The sequence below is a fragment of the Pimephales promelas genome, chromosome 16, assembly GCF_988280905.1.
Source record: "Pimephales promelas chromosome 16, fPimPro1.hap1.1, whole genome shotgun sequence".
Lineage (NCBI taxonomy): Eukaryota > Metazoa > Chordata > Actinopteri > Cypriniformes > Leuciscidae > Pimephales > Pimephales promelas.
In genome coordinates, this window is record NC_142784.1 from 25,598,237 (window position 1) to 25,613,173 (window position 14,937).

The following is a 14,937-nucleotide window of genomic DNA, read 5'->3' on the forward strand; positions in this document are numbered from 1 at the left end:
GCACACATGCGTTGCATATTTTATATGTGTATGTGTGAGGCATGATGGAGCAAATTGTGGGCAAACTGTGCCGGAGCAAATTGTGGGCAAACTGTGCCATCGTAAAGTCTAAAATAGGGTTTGGCAGCTTTTTTTGACCTATAAAATGCTTAATTTGTTCAGTTTTGGGCACTTCTATCTAGTCTGTAGGTGTAGGTCTGCCTCTCATATATGTGTGTTTTCTCCATCAGGTCAGCAGGTTATTGATGAGCAGCGGAGACGTTTGGCCGAACTGAAGCAGAAAGCTGCAGTAGAGGCCCAGTGCCAGTGGGAGGCGCTCCATGGCTCTCAAACACATCTCAACATTCCCTTTTCCTCAACCTCCACCGGGCCAGTCATGCACCACTCCATCCTGCACCACACAGCGCCCTCTTCTGGGGAACAACCGTACGACACCCTCAGCCTGGAGAGCTCGGACAGCATGGACACAAGCATCTCCACTGGAAACAACTCGGCCTGCTCTCCTGACAATATGTCCAGGTTCGACTTTTTAATGTGCTTTCCTTAATCATTTTCTCAGAACGCTTAGCCAATGGCTCTGTGACAGGAACTTGTGGCGGTCCTGTGGCTTTTCTCTACATGCCTGTCCCAAGATAAATGATCAACCATCTGCTTAGTGACTTTTAGTGAGTACTCTTCAAATTGAGACTCTAAATCATTGGAAGCGTATATGAATCACATTTATGAGCATTTTTATTTCATTTTATTATTAAAGATTATATAAAATCAGTTTAATTTTTTGTTTTAAACTGCGTTTATCAGTAATTGTGAGGGTTTTGAGTAGACAAATTATATTAATTTAAGTAGAAATAATACTATATTTTTATTGTATATAAATATTATAGTTTAAAATTATAATTTACACTATTTTTCACAAATTTGAGGTGATGTCAGTGAGATTTTTTTTTACATTTTTTGGTCTCTTGTGCTCATAAAAGCTGCATTTATTCATTAAAAAAATACAGTTAAAGCAGTCATAGATTTTATATTTGAATTATTTTGTCTATTTTAATTTTAATATATAAAATGTATTTTATTCCTGCGAGGAAAAAGTTTAAAGTTTGAAACCGAAATCTTAGTTTTACTGTCACTTGATAAATTAAAAAAGCCTTTTGAAGAATAAAATTATTCATTTCTTTCTCACAAAATATCTTCATGAACCCAAACTTTTGAACAGTAGCATATATTATTCTAAATTAATATCACATTACATCCATGTGAAAATGTGTAAAATAATGTATATTTTCAATACATTCACATGGATGTAATAGCTCAGTCTGTAGGGAAGCTATGAATCATAATGCAGCGACCGTGCTTCATCCCGCCCACTTTCTTGCGAAAAGGAAAGAACAAATGAACGACTTTGATGCCTAAGGCTACAGATTATGTTGTTGCTGGGTTAAACGGAACTTCGTGAAGACGCGTCTTTAAGCTTGTAGGTTGTTGCTGGGTTGAACGGGGTGTGTGGAAACAGTCGTCTTGTCAGTTTCCACTTAACAGGGACAGTCAGAGCACACATAGGACGTCAACAACTGAAAATCTGTCTTCCATAAACACATGCCTGAGGTTTTACTGTTTGTTGCTTAACCACCCTTCCTGTCATCAATGAACTCCCTCTTTTTTTTCTCTCTGCTCTTCATCAGTTCCCTCTCTGCACATACAGAGATGGCAACAACGTGTCCTGCTACACTTTCATCAGAATCGGAAATGTATAAATAACAGATTAGCCAATTGAGAAAGCAAATAAGGTTTTAATTGGTTGGAAAACCAACAATTTATGAGGTGCAAACACTGACACGTGACTCCAAGGTTGAGAGAAATTCAGAATTCAGTTCATGAGTGTGATTTGAAGGGAATTGGTCATGCCGCAGAGGGTGTTAGAAAGCAATTTGACTTGGAATGACAGGAAAACGAATGCTCTAATTGAAATTCCAAAAAAATCAGTAGTCAGTAGTCGCATTACAGATTTCTTCTTCACAAAAAAATGCATAATTAATAAGGCAAGTCTGCTTTGTTTTGTTTGTCTCCATTTTGAAGACTTTAGGGTAAATTAGAGCGTTCTATGAAATGTTGGGGATGAAGTGCATCAGGGTTTAGAAAATAAAAATGTATTTATTCAATCTAATGAAATGCATGTATATGCATATACAGTATATACAATTGATTTAAAAGCTAATTCATTGATAATTAACATTGATATTAATGATTTATGTATATGTTTTGTTTTGTAACTTTTATGGGTAATTCAGAAAATACTGAAAAAAATGTAATCTACTGTTGAAAGATTTGGGTCAAAATATTATCTTCTACTCACCAAGACTTCATTTATTTAATTAAAAATAACTGTAATATTGTGATATGTGTAGTAATTTAAAATAACCATTTTCTAATTTAATATTTATTCATGCTGATCAGCATTTGTTTGAAATAGAAATAATTTTCTAATAATAGATGTCACTGCTCACTGTGGAGCAAAAAGAGCGAGTGGCAGCATTTTGCGAATGCCATGAATAACACACACAAAACACATCTAAAATGGAAAAGAACTGTGCGATCGACTACAAATAGATTCAACAAGAAATCAGAGCTGTCTTTTACAGACTGCTGAAAGCTACAGGAAAGAAGCAAATGGATTGCTGCAATTTACAGAAACTATACAGTATACTGTGGCAGTGAAACGTGTTTTTGCAGTTACTGTTTTGTGTCAGAGATTTGTTGAATTTTGGGATAAAATCTTACCCTAGGTCATAGGCTGTATTGTATTGACAACTCAATTAAATATTTACCAGGTTTTTGTCAGTGTTTATTAAAAAAAAAACATCCATTATGATGGTCCTTGTGTTCTATAAGGATAGTGTAAACCTATTTTTTCCTTACAAAGCAAGTTTAGATAGTTTTGTCTAGCAGATAAAGCATTCACAGGCTTTAGTTTATTTATTTCCTCTGCGTCTAAATCAGATGGATATAAACGTTAGGAAACCCGGTTCCTGGTAACATGTCAATGTCCATGGACAACTGGTTCTTTGGTGAGTTGTGAGGAACACTGTCGAGTTCAGCTGCCTTTAATTAAAGAAGATGATTGTTTATTTTACTCCCATTTTTTCAGTTTCCTCTATTTAAAACTAGTCATGCTGCGGGATGTTTTGCCACTCAGTCCAAGATGGTCCTCACTGCAGAACACGAAATCCACGGGGAGGAGTTGGATCCAGATCCAACTCCTCCCACCTTACATATACCTAAACCTACCTAGCTCCACCCCTGAAATCTGGATCCGACTCCGCCCCCTGCATCTGGTGTACTGCAATGAGGTGCTACTGCTCAGTCCGGCAGGAAATTGATGTCAATGCATACCATTTACATTTACTTTTATTCATTTAGCTGATAAATGTAAATAAATAAATGTAAATGTGTTTTTATCCAAAGTGACTTACAATTGCTATAAATCTCAGAGGTCGCACGCATCTGGAGCAACTAGGGGTTAAGTGTCTTGCTCAAGGACACATTGGTGTCTCACAGTGGATTCGAACCTGGGTCTCTCACACCAAAGGCATGTGTCTTATCCACTGTGCCATCACCACCCCATACCATCTATATTAATGTATTTACCATCAAGGAATAAAAGTATTTATTTATAAAAAATAAAAAAAAACGTACTTACCCCGAACTTTTCAACGGTATTTTATTAAAAAGCCTACAAATATAGCCGTAACATGAATTTCTTTGATGTATTTCCGTTTTAAGTGTACTTTTTTATAGTTTATCTGACTTTCAAAGGCATTCTCAATTCACTTCTGAACGGCCCACAACCCAGTTGGACGCGGACAGATTGTCTTTAGTTTTCAAGCTTTATCATGGGAAATGTGTGAAGATGTTGTAAACAAACGCCTGTAAAGTGCAGTGGAGCTGGACCGGGGCACTACAGCTTTGCAAACAGACGGCCTTCAGCTGTTTCTCTCTCAGGAGAGAATCTGTTTACTTGAAATGTTCTCGAGGTGTTTGTTTACTCTTGTCTTTATGAAACTTCAAGTGAGTCTGGAATTCTTCTCAAGAGAAATCCACTACACATTTTCTTTTTCTGTGTTTATAGTCCACATGTGCTTCATTTAATGTTTCGCGGCAGATGCTTGCAATCCAGCTGTATTTTCATGACGAAATGTTTCGTAATCCACCAGTCTTACTGCTACTGGTCTCAATTCCATCATTCACCAAAGAGATGACCGAGGGGTAAATTCACTGAACGGTTGCGCAACGGCTATTTAAATGGCTGGCTGTCTTGGTTGAAACATGTATAGCGAATTCCCCCCTCAGTGTAGTTGATGGAGACTTTGACTGAAGTTTTGTGTGTTTCACAGTGCCAGTGGTATGGATGCGCTGAAGATCGAAGAGATGGAGAAGATGTTGAAGGAGGCACACCTGGAGAAAGCTCGACTCATCGAGTCCAGAGTGAGTCGTGCCATCTGTATGCAGTCACTATCAACTAACAATATTGACTCTCAGTCATGTCTAATAATAACTGTCCTCTTTTGGCCCGCAGGAACGAGAGACTCAGACCCGTAAACTCATGCTAGAGGAAGAGAGAAGAAGAAGGGAGGTGGCGGAGAAGAGACTGCAGGAGGAAACGGTACACAGACAGCAGCTGATAGAGAAGGAGGTGAAGATGAGGGCCAAAAACTTCTCTCAGGTGAGGAGCCGCAGCTCTCTACTCTGCCGAGAGTTTAGTGGGATTCTACTAGGACTGACATTTTGTGCACTTAATTATAATTAGGTTATTAGGTAAGTTAAAAAATAAAACATTTTCGTTCACTGTACATGAGTGTACACAGACAATAATTAATCATTTTCATTAGTAATTAGGCTTACATAATAGTCCACCACAAGACAAAATGATATTGACCTAGAATAGTCACCATGAAGGTCTGTTTCTGCATTTTGTTTGTGCAATTGTACCTTGTCTACCTTACTGGGTAGTAACTGATTACATGATTACATGTTACATGATTACATTCCAAAAAATGAAGTACTTGTAATTAGATTTTATTACATTTTTAAATTATTGTAATCAAGCTACAGATGCTTTTTATTGCTTACATAACTGCATATTATTCACACAATGGCAGTAAAATATTTCATAATTTATTGATTTTTTTCTTCCTTATTCTTCTTTTTCATGTTTTACATTTTCCTTTCTAAAAAACATATCAAAATATACATCTACATTTACAAAGTATTCTAGTTATCTGAATTTGCACACACAGACCAGACACTTGGGAAGCCACAAACATTTGACCACTGGATTTACAGATATCATTTCACTTTTAAGGAGTGTTTTTGCAACTTTACATAGCGAATCAACTCCTGATGAACACTAAACTATTATTTGAATTATCAATCAGTTAGTCATTTAACCATGTATTGCTATGTCTTTAGAAGGCTTTTGTGATTCTTATTAATTTATTATTATCATTAAATCTCGAACCCCAGTTTCGAATCTCGAACTGACGTAATGTAATGTTTAACGCCGAATGGAATTTTTTTCCCCTCTTTTTATTTTTACACCAATATGGTACAATATTTTCCTATTCAATGTGATAAATAAGTTGGGTCTAAAATGAATCAAGTCAGGTTATATTAGCTAAAATGTGTAATGTAAAGGATAATGTTACTAACTACAATTTTCTTGTCATGTAATTGTGATTTAAAACAATAAATAAAAGTGATATCAGGACTCTTCTATCACCTTGAATTTTTTTTAAACCCAAAAATATCAAAAATAATTTTAGTTCAGAAAATTAAAAACATGTTCCTTATTAAAAACTGTGTTTTTTAATAAATTAACTGGCAACACCCAACAATAATGTATCAATTAATGTGAACTAACAATTAGCAATACATTTATTACTGTATGTATTAATCATTGTTTATGGTAGTTAATACAAATAGTCATTCATTGTATTTTTGTGTTGGTTCACAGTGCATTAGCTAATTGGAACAAATACAACTTTGATTTTAATGATGTATTAGTAAATGTTGAAATGAACTTAATCCTTATAACAAAAATATGAACCCCTTCTTGTTGATTTCCAGGCCCGTCCAATGACACGATACCTTCCCATTCGCAAAGAGGAGTTCGACCTCCGCTCCCACATCGAGTCCTCAGGTCACAGCGTGGACACGTGCTACCACGTGATTCTCACCGAAAAGATGTGCAAGGGCTATCTTGTCAAGATGGGAGGGAAGATCAAATCCTGGAAGAAGCGCTGGTTCGTCTTTGATCGCCTTAAAAGGACGTTTTCCTACTACGCGGGTATGTGTACCGCAGCGTCGCCTCCCAGCATCCTCCTTACTGTGCACTATGCTAATGCAACTCCGCAAACGTGTCGTTACGCTTTGGTCCCCCTGAGGTTGGGGAAAGAAACGAGGGCAGAACAAAGAGTGGATTGTGGGTGAATCCAGCAGTGGGGGGATACGGATAATTAGTAATTCTTAAGCTCACAGTGGCTGCCATGATTTCCGATAGCCTCGGGTTAGCTAGGGGCATACAAATAACCAGAAGCCCGTCCGCATGCTATCTGATGGTGATGAAATCTGCCGCAATGCTGAGGAAATCGTGCTCATCATCCAGTCGTGGCGCTCGGCAAAGCGTGAGCTCTCGCTCTTTATTTTTTTACGCGGACTGAAAATGAAGGGGTTGCACTGCAGTAACAAGGTCACATCGGTGCTTACCAGATCATTATTCTCGAGGGGAGTGGGGGCTTATTTGGTTTGGAAACCTTCGCTGTGCAAAACATTTGTGCTAATCAGTAGTTTTGCCTTGTTTTCCAGTAAAAATACTTGGAAAGGCTTGTTTTTTTTCCGAGATGTTCTCATTCGCTTTTGCTTTTTGGGTTAATGTATCTGGTTTTGATATTAAAAACACACTTTAGACGGAGACATTGCAATAAAATTCTTATTAAGAGAACGATTTTTCGCAGCGTGACATCTCTGTTGTCCCGTTCACAGATAAACATGAGAGCAAACTGAAGGGCGTCATCTACTTCCAGGCTATCGAGGAGGTTTACTACGATCACCTGCGAAGTGCCACGAAGGTACGGCCCTCGATCAGACCCTCGCATAAGCACAGCTCACATCTCCCGCTGGTTTTCTGCTCTGCACTCCTATTGCACCATTTCATTTGATCTTTTTCTGTTAGCTTCTTTCCTCTCTTTTTTTGTCTCTTATGCTGTAACTCTGCTGTCAATGTTCCCCACCCTTCTTTTTCTTCATTCTTTTGCTTTGCCGACTGTTTTCACAGAAAGGATTTTTCAATCTGAATTTGACAAACGTACGTATCACTTCTCCACCACTATCGCCCTATCCTGCATGTTTGCTCAAAGGAAAAATTGCTCTAATTCTTGCATTTTTCACACACTTAACGCATCCCTTGTTGTGTTGCTTTAAATAACTGAACTATTTCCACTTTAACTGAGGCCTGTATTTAAAGTGGATATTTGTTTTTTTTGCATAGTTACTGAGGATGAGAGTATAATGTAATTTACAACCTGTGCGTTTCCCTTAAGTGTTTCTCTGCTACTCCCACTTGTGATGAGATAATATGTGTGTATATAATGTAATAACCTCACTGAAGCAGTTGTGTTGTATATTATACACCATCAGCTTCATGTTGCATATTGTGATTGGTTGACTGGCATTAACTGGAAGCCATAATCTAATTGCCATTTTTTATTTCACAATTCAGACTTTTTTTTTCACAGCTGTAATTTTATATCTCGTAATTTTGACTTTTTTTTTCAGATCAGAATTTATAGAACTGCGAGTTTATATCTCACAAAGTCTTTACCTCGCAAGACTTTTTTTATCGCAATTATGGGTTTTAATTTCACAATTCTGACTTGCAAGTTATAAAGTCTGAATTTTGAAATCTAAACTTGCCTTTGACTATCTCATAGTTCTGACTTTTTTCTCGAAATTCCAAGTTTATAACTTTCAAATCTGACTCGCAGTCAGAGTTATAAAGTCAGAATTGTAAGATATAAACATGCAAATAATTAAGTAATTGCAACATTTTATCTCCCAATTCTGACTTTTTTCCCAAATGTCTTTATATCTTGCAAATCTGACTAGCAATTGTTAGCTATAAAGTCAGAATAGTGAGATATAAACTTGCAAATGTGAGCAAAAAAATCAGGATTGTGATTTTATCTTTATGCAATCGCGAGTTTATAAAATCTGAGTTCAAATCGCAATTGTCAGTTATATAGTCCAAATTGTGAGATATAAACTTGCAATTGCAAAAAAAAAGTCTGAATTTTGAGATATTTAAAAAGCCGGAGTTACCTTATTATTCTGTGGTGGAAATGTGCATCTATAAGAATCCCTTTGTCATTTGAATAGATTTATTTGCCTACTAAATGATGTAATATGGTCTAAAATTCACTTTAATAATGAGTGTTTTGGTGAGGAGAACTAATTATCATATTTTAAAAAGCACCTCCTGCTCTACTTATGCAGATGTGTTGAAATTAGAGATGCTAATGATTATTAATTAAGTGGTATGACTTACTTTCAATGACTCCATTTGAGCTCAAGAGAGATCAGTGAACACGTATCTGAGTGCAGCTGTTGCTTGTCCTGCATGAAGACGTACACATACAAGCAGCTTTGGCTTTAAAAACAGGCCCAAAGTAATCAGGAGCACCAATGGCATAATAGTGTGTTAGAATACAATGGGATGATAAGCTGTAAAATAAATTAAACAACTGGGTCAAACGCAGTGTGTCCTATCAAATACTGCAGCATTTTGGTGCCGATTTATCCGTCACTTGATAGAAACAGCCAAATTAGGTATATGCCAGCGTGAATGTGACATGATCTCATCCTCGAAAACCATGAGCAAAACTAAATAAGGTTAAAGAAAATACAATCAACACTACATTACATGCAGGTTCACGTCCAGCGAGATGAACAAGCTTTGTTGAATTATTGAGTGCCGAGAGCATGAAGGTAAAAACATTCAAAAGACATTCGAAAACAGGACCAGTTTTACTACAATAAATACAAACTTAAGTTCAAAATGTGAAAAATCATATGAAATAAATAAATGTTTATATTTTTAAATGACTATATTATTCAGAAATATTATATAGTCCACTTTTCCTTTCAAATTATCATCAATACTTATAAAATTAGTAAATTAAATTATACCTATTTGATTAATTCTAAATAAATACTGATACTTTTAATATCAGTACATTTGTTTAATTATATTTAAAAATAAATATTTTAAATAAATTTTTATTGTAGTTATTACATGTATTATAAAGTATAAAATGACTTGTGATCCACATAATGAAATGTTATATGCATTATTCATACACATTATATTATTTATACTTGAAAATGATTAAACTATTATATTAAATTGGATTCATACTGAATACAAATGTATTAAAAATACATTTATCAAAATAAAAATATACAATTTTTCTTGTTTATTTAATTAACAAAAACGATATTATTATTATTATTATTATTATTAGATTTATGTGAATTATAGTTAAAATAGTGCTTGTAGTATTTGAAGTCCTCCACATGCACTTTGCATGATTAATTACATTTTATTTAGTCAAAAATCCTTGCCATCCCTAATGAATAAATGGCAGATAATGCACAAGCCTTGCCTGAATAGAAGACACGCTCCCTCACTGATCTAATTGTGTCTTTTTAAATGCAGAGCCCCAACCCCTCCCTGACCTTCTGTGTGAAGACGCACGACAGACTGTATTTCATGGTGGCCCCCTCCGCTGAGGCCATGAGGATCTGGATGGATGTGATCGTGACGGGTGCCGAGGGCTACACGCAGTTCATGAACTGACAGAAAAACTGACCCGCACGTCAAAACGGAAACCGTTCGGCAGGGAGACTTTAAAATAACCCATACCTGTTATTCCCAACGAGAGGAAAAACGTTATTTTGCTACTTCCTTTTTTCTCTTCTTCTCGTGTTTCCTGAAGATGTTATGTATCCACCAGAGGTTTTCCACGTCTGCCTGGATTGAAAAAGGGAGCTCTAGAAGACGAAAAGACCCGGTGAACCAAACCTGCAGGTGGTGGCTCACTCGCCATCTTCCAAAATGCCTTTTTGCCGTCAGAGATATTTTTCAGTTGCAGTTTGTCTTGTCTGGATGTGCAGAAACATGTAATAGACTTTCATTTGTAACGTTTGTCCCACTATTTTTCCTGTCAAACATAATGGGAAAAATGCCAAATGACATCAAGCCATTCTGGAATAGTATTGCGGTAAAAAATTCGATGGGATTGACCGACGCGAGAGAATATTTTGAGAGAATACTGCCGTACGTTTAAGTGATATTTTAAATGAAATTTACAAGAGTATACTATTCACATTTAAAGATCCCGTATCACAGAAACAAAGACTTAATCCACCAAAGCTCACCTACCAGCTCAGGAGTCTATATTTATTGTAGAGGGACATCAGCGACTCCAACTGTATCCCACTGTGTTCCCATCTTATTCTTTTAGAGACAGAACCTCAAACACATGCACACACACCACATACAACAGTAGAGTCTATTTGCCAAGTCCTGACAACTTGATCTTGTGATTTGACTCCCAAGGGAGGCAGCCATCTCCCATCACTGCCAGCCTATGAGAGTTTGGAATAATTGCCACAAACAAGAGAAAACGAAACATCATAATCATGCAAGTCATGCAGTGCCTTGATATTGTCCCATATTTGTCACTGTTAATATTTGAACTGTGACACTAGTGAAAAATTGCTGGAATCACAGGCTTGAGGTGTGGTCACATTAACAAAATTTCACTAAAAAAGGTCAATTGTCAGTAATTGTCGCAATGTACGAAGCACAGCTCGCACGAAAGACGCTTTCAAACCAAACAGCTTTCTGTTTGTCAATGCGGAAGATTCGTGAATCGCTAATTTTTTTGTGGGGAATAGCTGGGTTTCAGTCACGTGATTATGATGACGCGCGGAATTCAGATGGAGGACAGGGAGTGAAGAGCGCAATGGACGAGATGGATGAAAGTCCGTACTGTACTACTTTACACGCCATTACAAGAGAAAGATATAAACGAAAAATCAAACATATGTTGGACGTGATCCTTACGTTTTGAAGAGGAGCGATTTTTCAACTGAATTGAAATATTTTCCTGGCATCGAGGCGGTAGATATCAGCAACTACCTCGTCTTACAGACATACTTTGACTTTACAAAGTTCGGAAACGTTACATTACACAAAAAGTCACTTAAGTTGAATTAACTCACCTTTGACGAAGTGAACACTAGGGGTGTAACGGTACACAAAAATCACGGTTCGGTACGTACCTCGGTTTTAAAGTCACGGTTCGGTACGTTTTCGATACAGCAAAAAGAAAGAAATGCCAGAGAAATGTCCTATTTGTTTAAAGAAAAAATATTTTTAAATAAGTGTGAGTTTTCCTAGATCTTGAAACTTTCAGGTTTATAAATGGGGCTCATCTTTGAAGGATGAACAAATAATGTTTTGGTCATCACATTAAAAATAACATTTAAATATATATTTATTTATATAATATTTGAATTTTGAAGTGCTGGAAAAAGATGTGTGAAGCATTTCACCATTCCAGCCAAACTGGTTCCAGTTAGTGTTACTATATTAAATCCATGGTGAATGTTGCTGGTCTGTGGACGAAAGTATTACTAGTTCATTCACGGCATAATGTTTCTCCTGGTTTCCACGACAGCGCTGTTTGATCTAATAGAGATCTACGGTTAATAACGGAGAAATATGAATGCATCTCACTAGATCTCGCAGCGATGTTATTGGCGAATTCAAATTTTTTCTTTACCGGATCTCTTAGCGCTGTGTGGTAACAGTGTTGCTTGATGGAGATCGGCTCGCGCTGCACAGATGTTGCTGGTCCGAACTGATAAATGATCCATGAAGCACATAACGAGTAGCGCAGTTCTGCTTTCATTACGCTTGTCATTTGATGTTGCGCAACGTTGTGTTGGCCGCGTCAGCACGAATTTTGCCGGCAGGAAAAATGGTCCAAGCAATCGTTCGGTTTGTATGCGTACCGAACCGGAAGCCTCGAACCGAAACGGTTCAATACGAATACATGTACCGTTACACCCCTAGTGAACACTAATGTTACACACACAGGCATTTTCCCATTCGGCTCCTTCCGACCGCAGACGTAGGTTTGGAAGCCGTTTTTCCAGAGTTTTTCAATCAATTTCTTGCATTTTCCCCCCTAATGAACAACAACTTTTGGTACACGATAAAAACTCCTTGTGGTTTGATCGATTCAAGTAGCCATAAATGACTCAAAACACAGGCATTTTGAGTTTGTTATAGTGTTTTCTAAATACAGGAAATCACTTCCTGCCCTCCATTTGTATTTCGCGCCATGGCAACGCAGTGGCGTGACGTCATGTGAAAACAAGCTATTCTTTCGCCCTCAAGTGAAAATTCCGATTGTGTGGTTTCCTATAGAAACCTGGCAAACAACAGTAAATGTGACCGCACCATTATTTCATGTGATACACACAGTGGGTTTTACTGTTTTAGGAGAATGTGAACAGACACATACTGTAATTTTAAAAAAGATGACCTATTTAAATCAGTCCGATACTGCTTTAATACAATTTAAGGAGCTATTCAAAGGGTTGAGCAGCTCTTCAAGTATTATCAATGTTGACAGGCAGGCTTTTAACTAGTCTGCCCAACCTTGTGTGTTTTGGGGGAAATAAAATGTTTATTTGTGGTTAGCGATGTTATCGAGCATTTACGACACTGTAAAAAAACTGCCCTCTCCTGTAACCAAACGGAAATCTACAGAGATCTCAAATCAACGTGAATAATTAGTCTTCATTTTGCGTGTATGATGTCTGAGTACTATCACACAACTAGCTGAAAACAGTGTTGTAAAATGTTGAACATGAATACAGTCACAGTTTTCCTTGTTTCAAGTGTTTTTTTTTTGTGTTTATTTGCCTAATAATGAGCTATGCTAACACACCCTTGCGGGAAAGACCGCAACCCAAAGGTCACAACTAAACTCGGACTTCAGATGTAAAAGGGCAAGTGATCCTCACTGCTGTAATTAACAATGCAACACAAGCAGAAGTCTTGCATCATAGCAACTGTGTTGTTTTCATGACACCAGACAAGAGTCGCATGTTAAATTAAAAAGCTGCTGCTAAGATATACTACAGTAAGACTGTTTTGATTCTTCAACACACCGAATAACTGTTTCATAAATTAACCTTGAAATAAATGTCATATAGCCATATTTTAGAAATGCAATATGCTGCTGGTGGTAGTGCGTGAAAATAGTCTTTACACTTAAAGAAGTGAACGGCAACAAAATGTTAGATTGTGTGACTAACATTTTTTTTGTAGGACACAATGGGGAAGGGTTTTTTTTTGTGTGGTGCAGTCAAAGCTATTTACATATAACCCAAGTTCTGGCCAAAAAAGTAATGTTTAAGTTTGCATTAGGTTCAAAGTTATATTTTGCCGTATAATAATTTCAACAAATATGTGAAAACTGCCTTTCAAATGAAGGTTATCATTAAATTGCTGCATGGCAGAACTGAAAACAATTTCAATCTCTTTAGAATTCAAACTTTGAGAAGAAAAACACTTGAGTGCGTATCAGTTCAGTCTTTGAGCAATATGTAGGCAATACTTATTGAACTGTTTGGGGTTTACTGTACACTTCAGTCTCTGAAGTGAGTTGTTCGCTGATGCAATTTGTTGGGATCGTTTACTCAAATTATTTGGTAATTCCTGGAACGCTGTGAAACTGACACCGTTTTAGTGGGCAGGAGTAGGAGAATATTCACAATTAGCATTCTAACATGATATTACTGAAGTTAACAGGCATTTTGAAAGATGAATTCTTGCCGCTAAGAAGAGAGGATCAAGAATTTGAGTGGTTTTGAAATGTTTTGACTGCTACTTTTAAAGACTCAAGGGGGGATGTGGTACAAGATATCATTGGGTGTTACAACAGTAAACAAAAAGTTTGAAAGCAGCTTTTATGTGTTGGCGATAAAATCTTGTTTAAAACTTCAGTTGCTGAACCAGAAGACGAGATGAATTAATCCACAATGTCCTATCAGTTCTACTTCTAAAACTATCGAGTGCTTTGAAATGTGGGTTGGGTTGTGATTTTCTGCTGTGATTTAATTCATGCATCAGAGAGCTAATATGCACCCTGAGGTGTAGTTTATTCTTTTAATATCCAGACATTTTCATGAATGATAATAACAGTAGATTATAAATAAAAACAGGACACAAATGTTTCAGACGCAAAAATTGTCAGATTGTTTAATAGGAACTAATGCATAATCAATTTAGTGATGCTATCTTTGATTTTAGAAGACATTTTTACAAGCAATTTATAGAAAAACAGCTAAAATGAGTATTAATTCCGTCTCTCCATAAACTCGCCATCAGCACTTCAGATCATCGTCTGAAAAGAAACAGATCTATCTTTTAGCAAACCCACATGCTCGAGACTGCATGCTCAATGTTGAAAACAACTTAAAGGGGCTATAAGTAATCATTTTCATGAATTAATCACAATATTAAAAACAACTTAAAGGGCCTTTAAGTAATGATTTTCACTCATAAGTAATGATCTATAAGTCATTACTTATGAGTGAAAATAAGTGAAGTGAAGTCAAGTCAAGTCATTTCCTAAGTGAAGTGAAGTCATTCACTTCCTATAAGTAATGATTTTCACTTTCACAATGATTTCCATTTTTGCACTCAGGTCCAAGTTTCATGGCCCTCTAACAGAAAAAAAAAAACGAAAGGGGTACCACTGTCAACTTAATTTCTCGCCCGAAAAAAAAAAAAACGAAAGG

The 14,937-nt window shown here is 36.7% G+C and overlaps 1 protein-coding gene across 9 annotated transcripts in view; it reads left to right on the forward strand.

Annotated features, from left to right (window-relative positions):
• Nucleotides 1–13,025, forward strand: part of phldb1b (pleckstrin homology-like domain, family B, member 1b) — a 73,214-nt gene extending 60,189 nt beyond the window's left edge. For 8 of the 9 annotated variants that reach the window (XM_089121316.1, XM_089121317.1, XM_089121318.1 and 5 more), the window contains 6 exons: nt 231–519; nt 4,392–4,482; nt 4,574–4,720; nt 6,124–6,343; nt 7,039–7,124; nt 9,770–13,025. In XM_089121316.1, the coding sequence (XP_088977442.1) occupies nt 231–519; nt 4,392–4,482; nt 4,574–4,720; nt 6,124–6,343; nt 7,039–7,124; nt 9,770–9,910 (974 nt within the window). In that variant the 3' untranslated portion in view covers nt 9,911–13,025. Of the gene's footprint in view, nt 1–230; nt 520–4,391; nt 4,483–4,573; nt 4,721–6,123; nt 6,344–7,038; nt 7,125–7,330; nt 7,361–9,769 lie in introns of all 9 variants that reach the window. The other variant, XM_089121325.1, reaches the window with a different exon arrangement.
• Nucleotides 13,026–14,937: the final 1,912 nt, after the last annotated feature.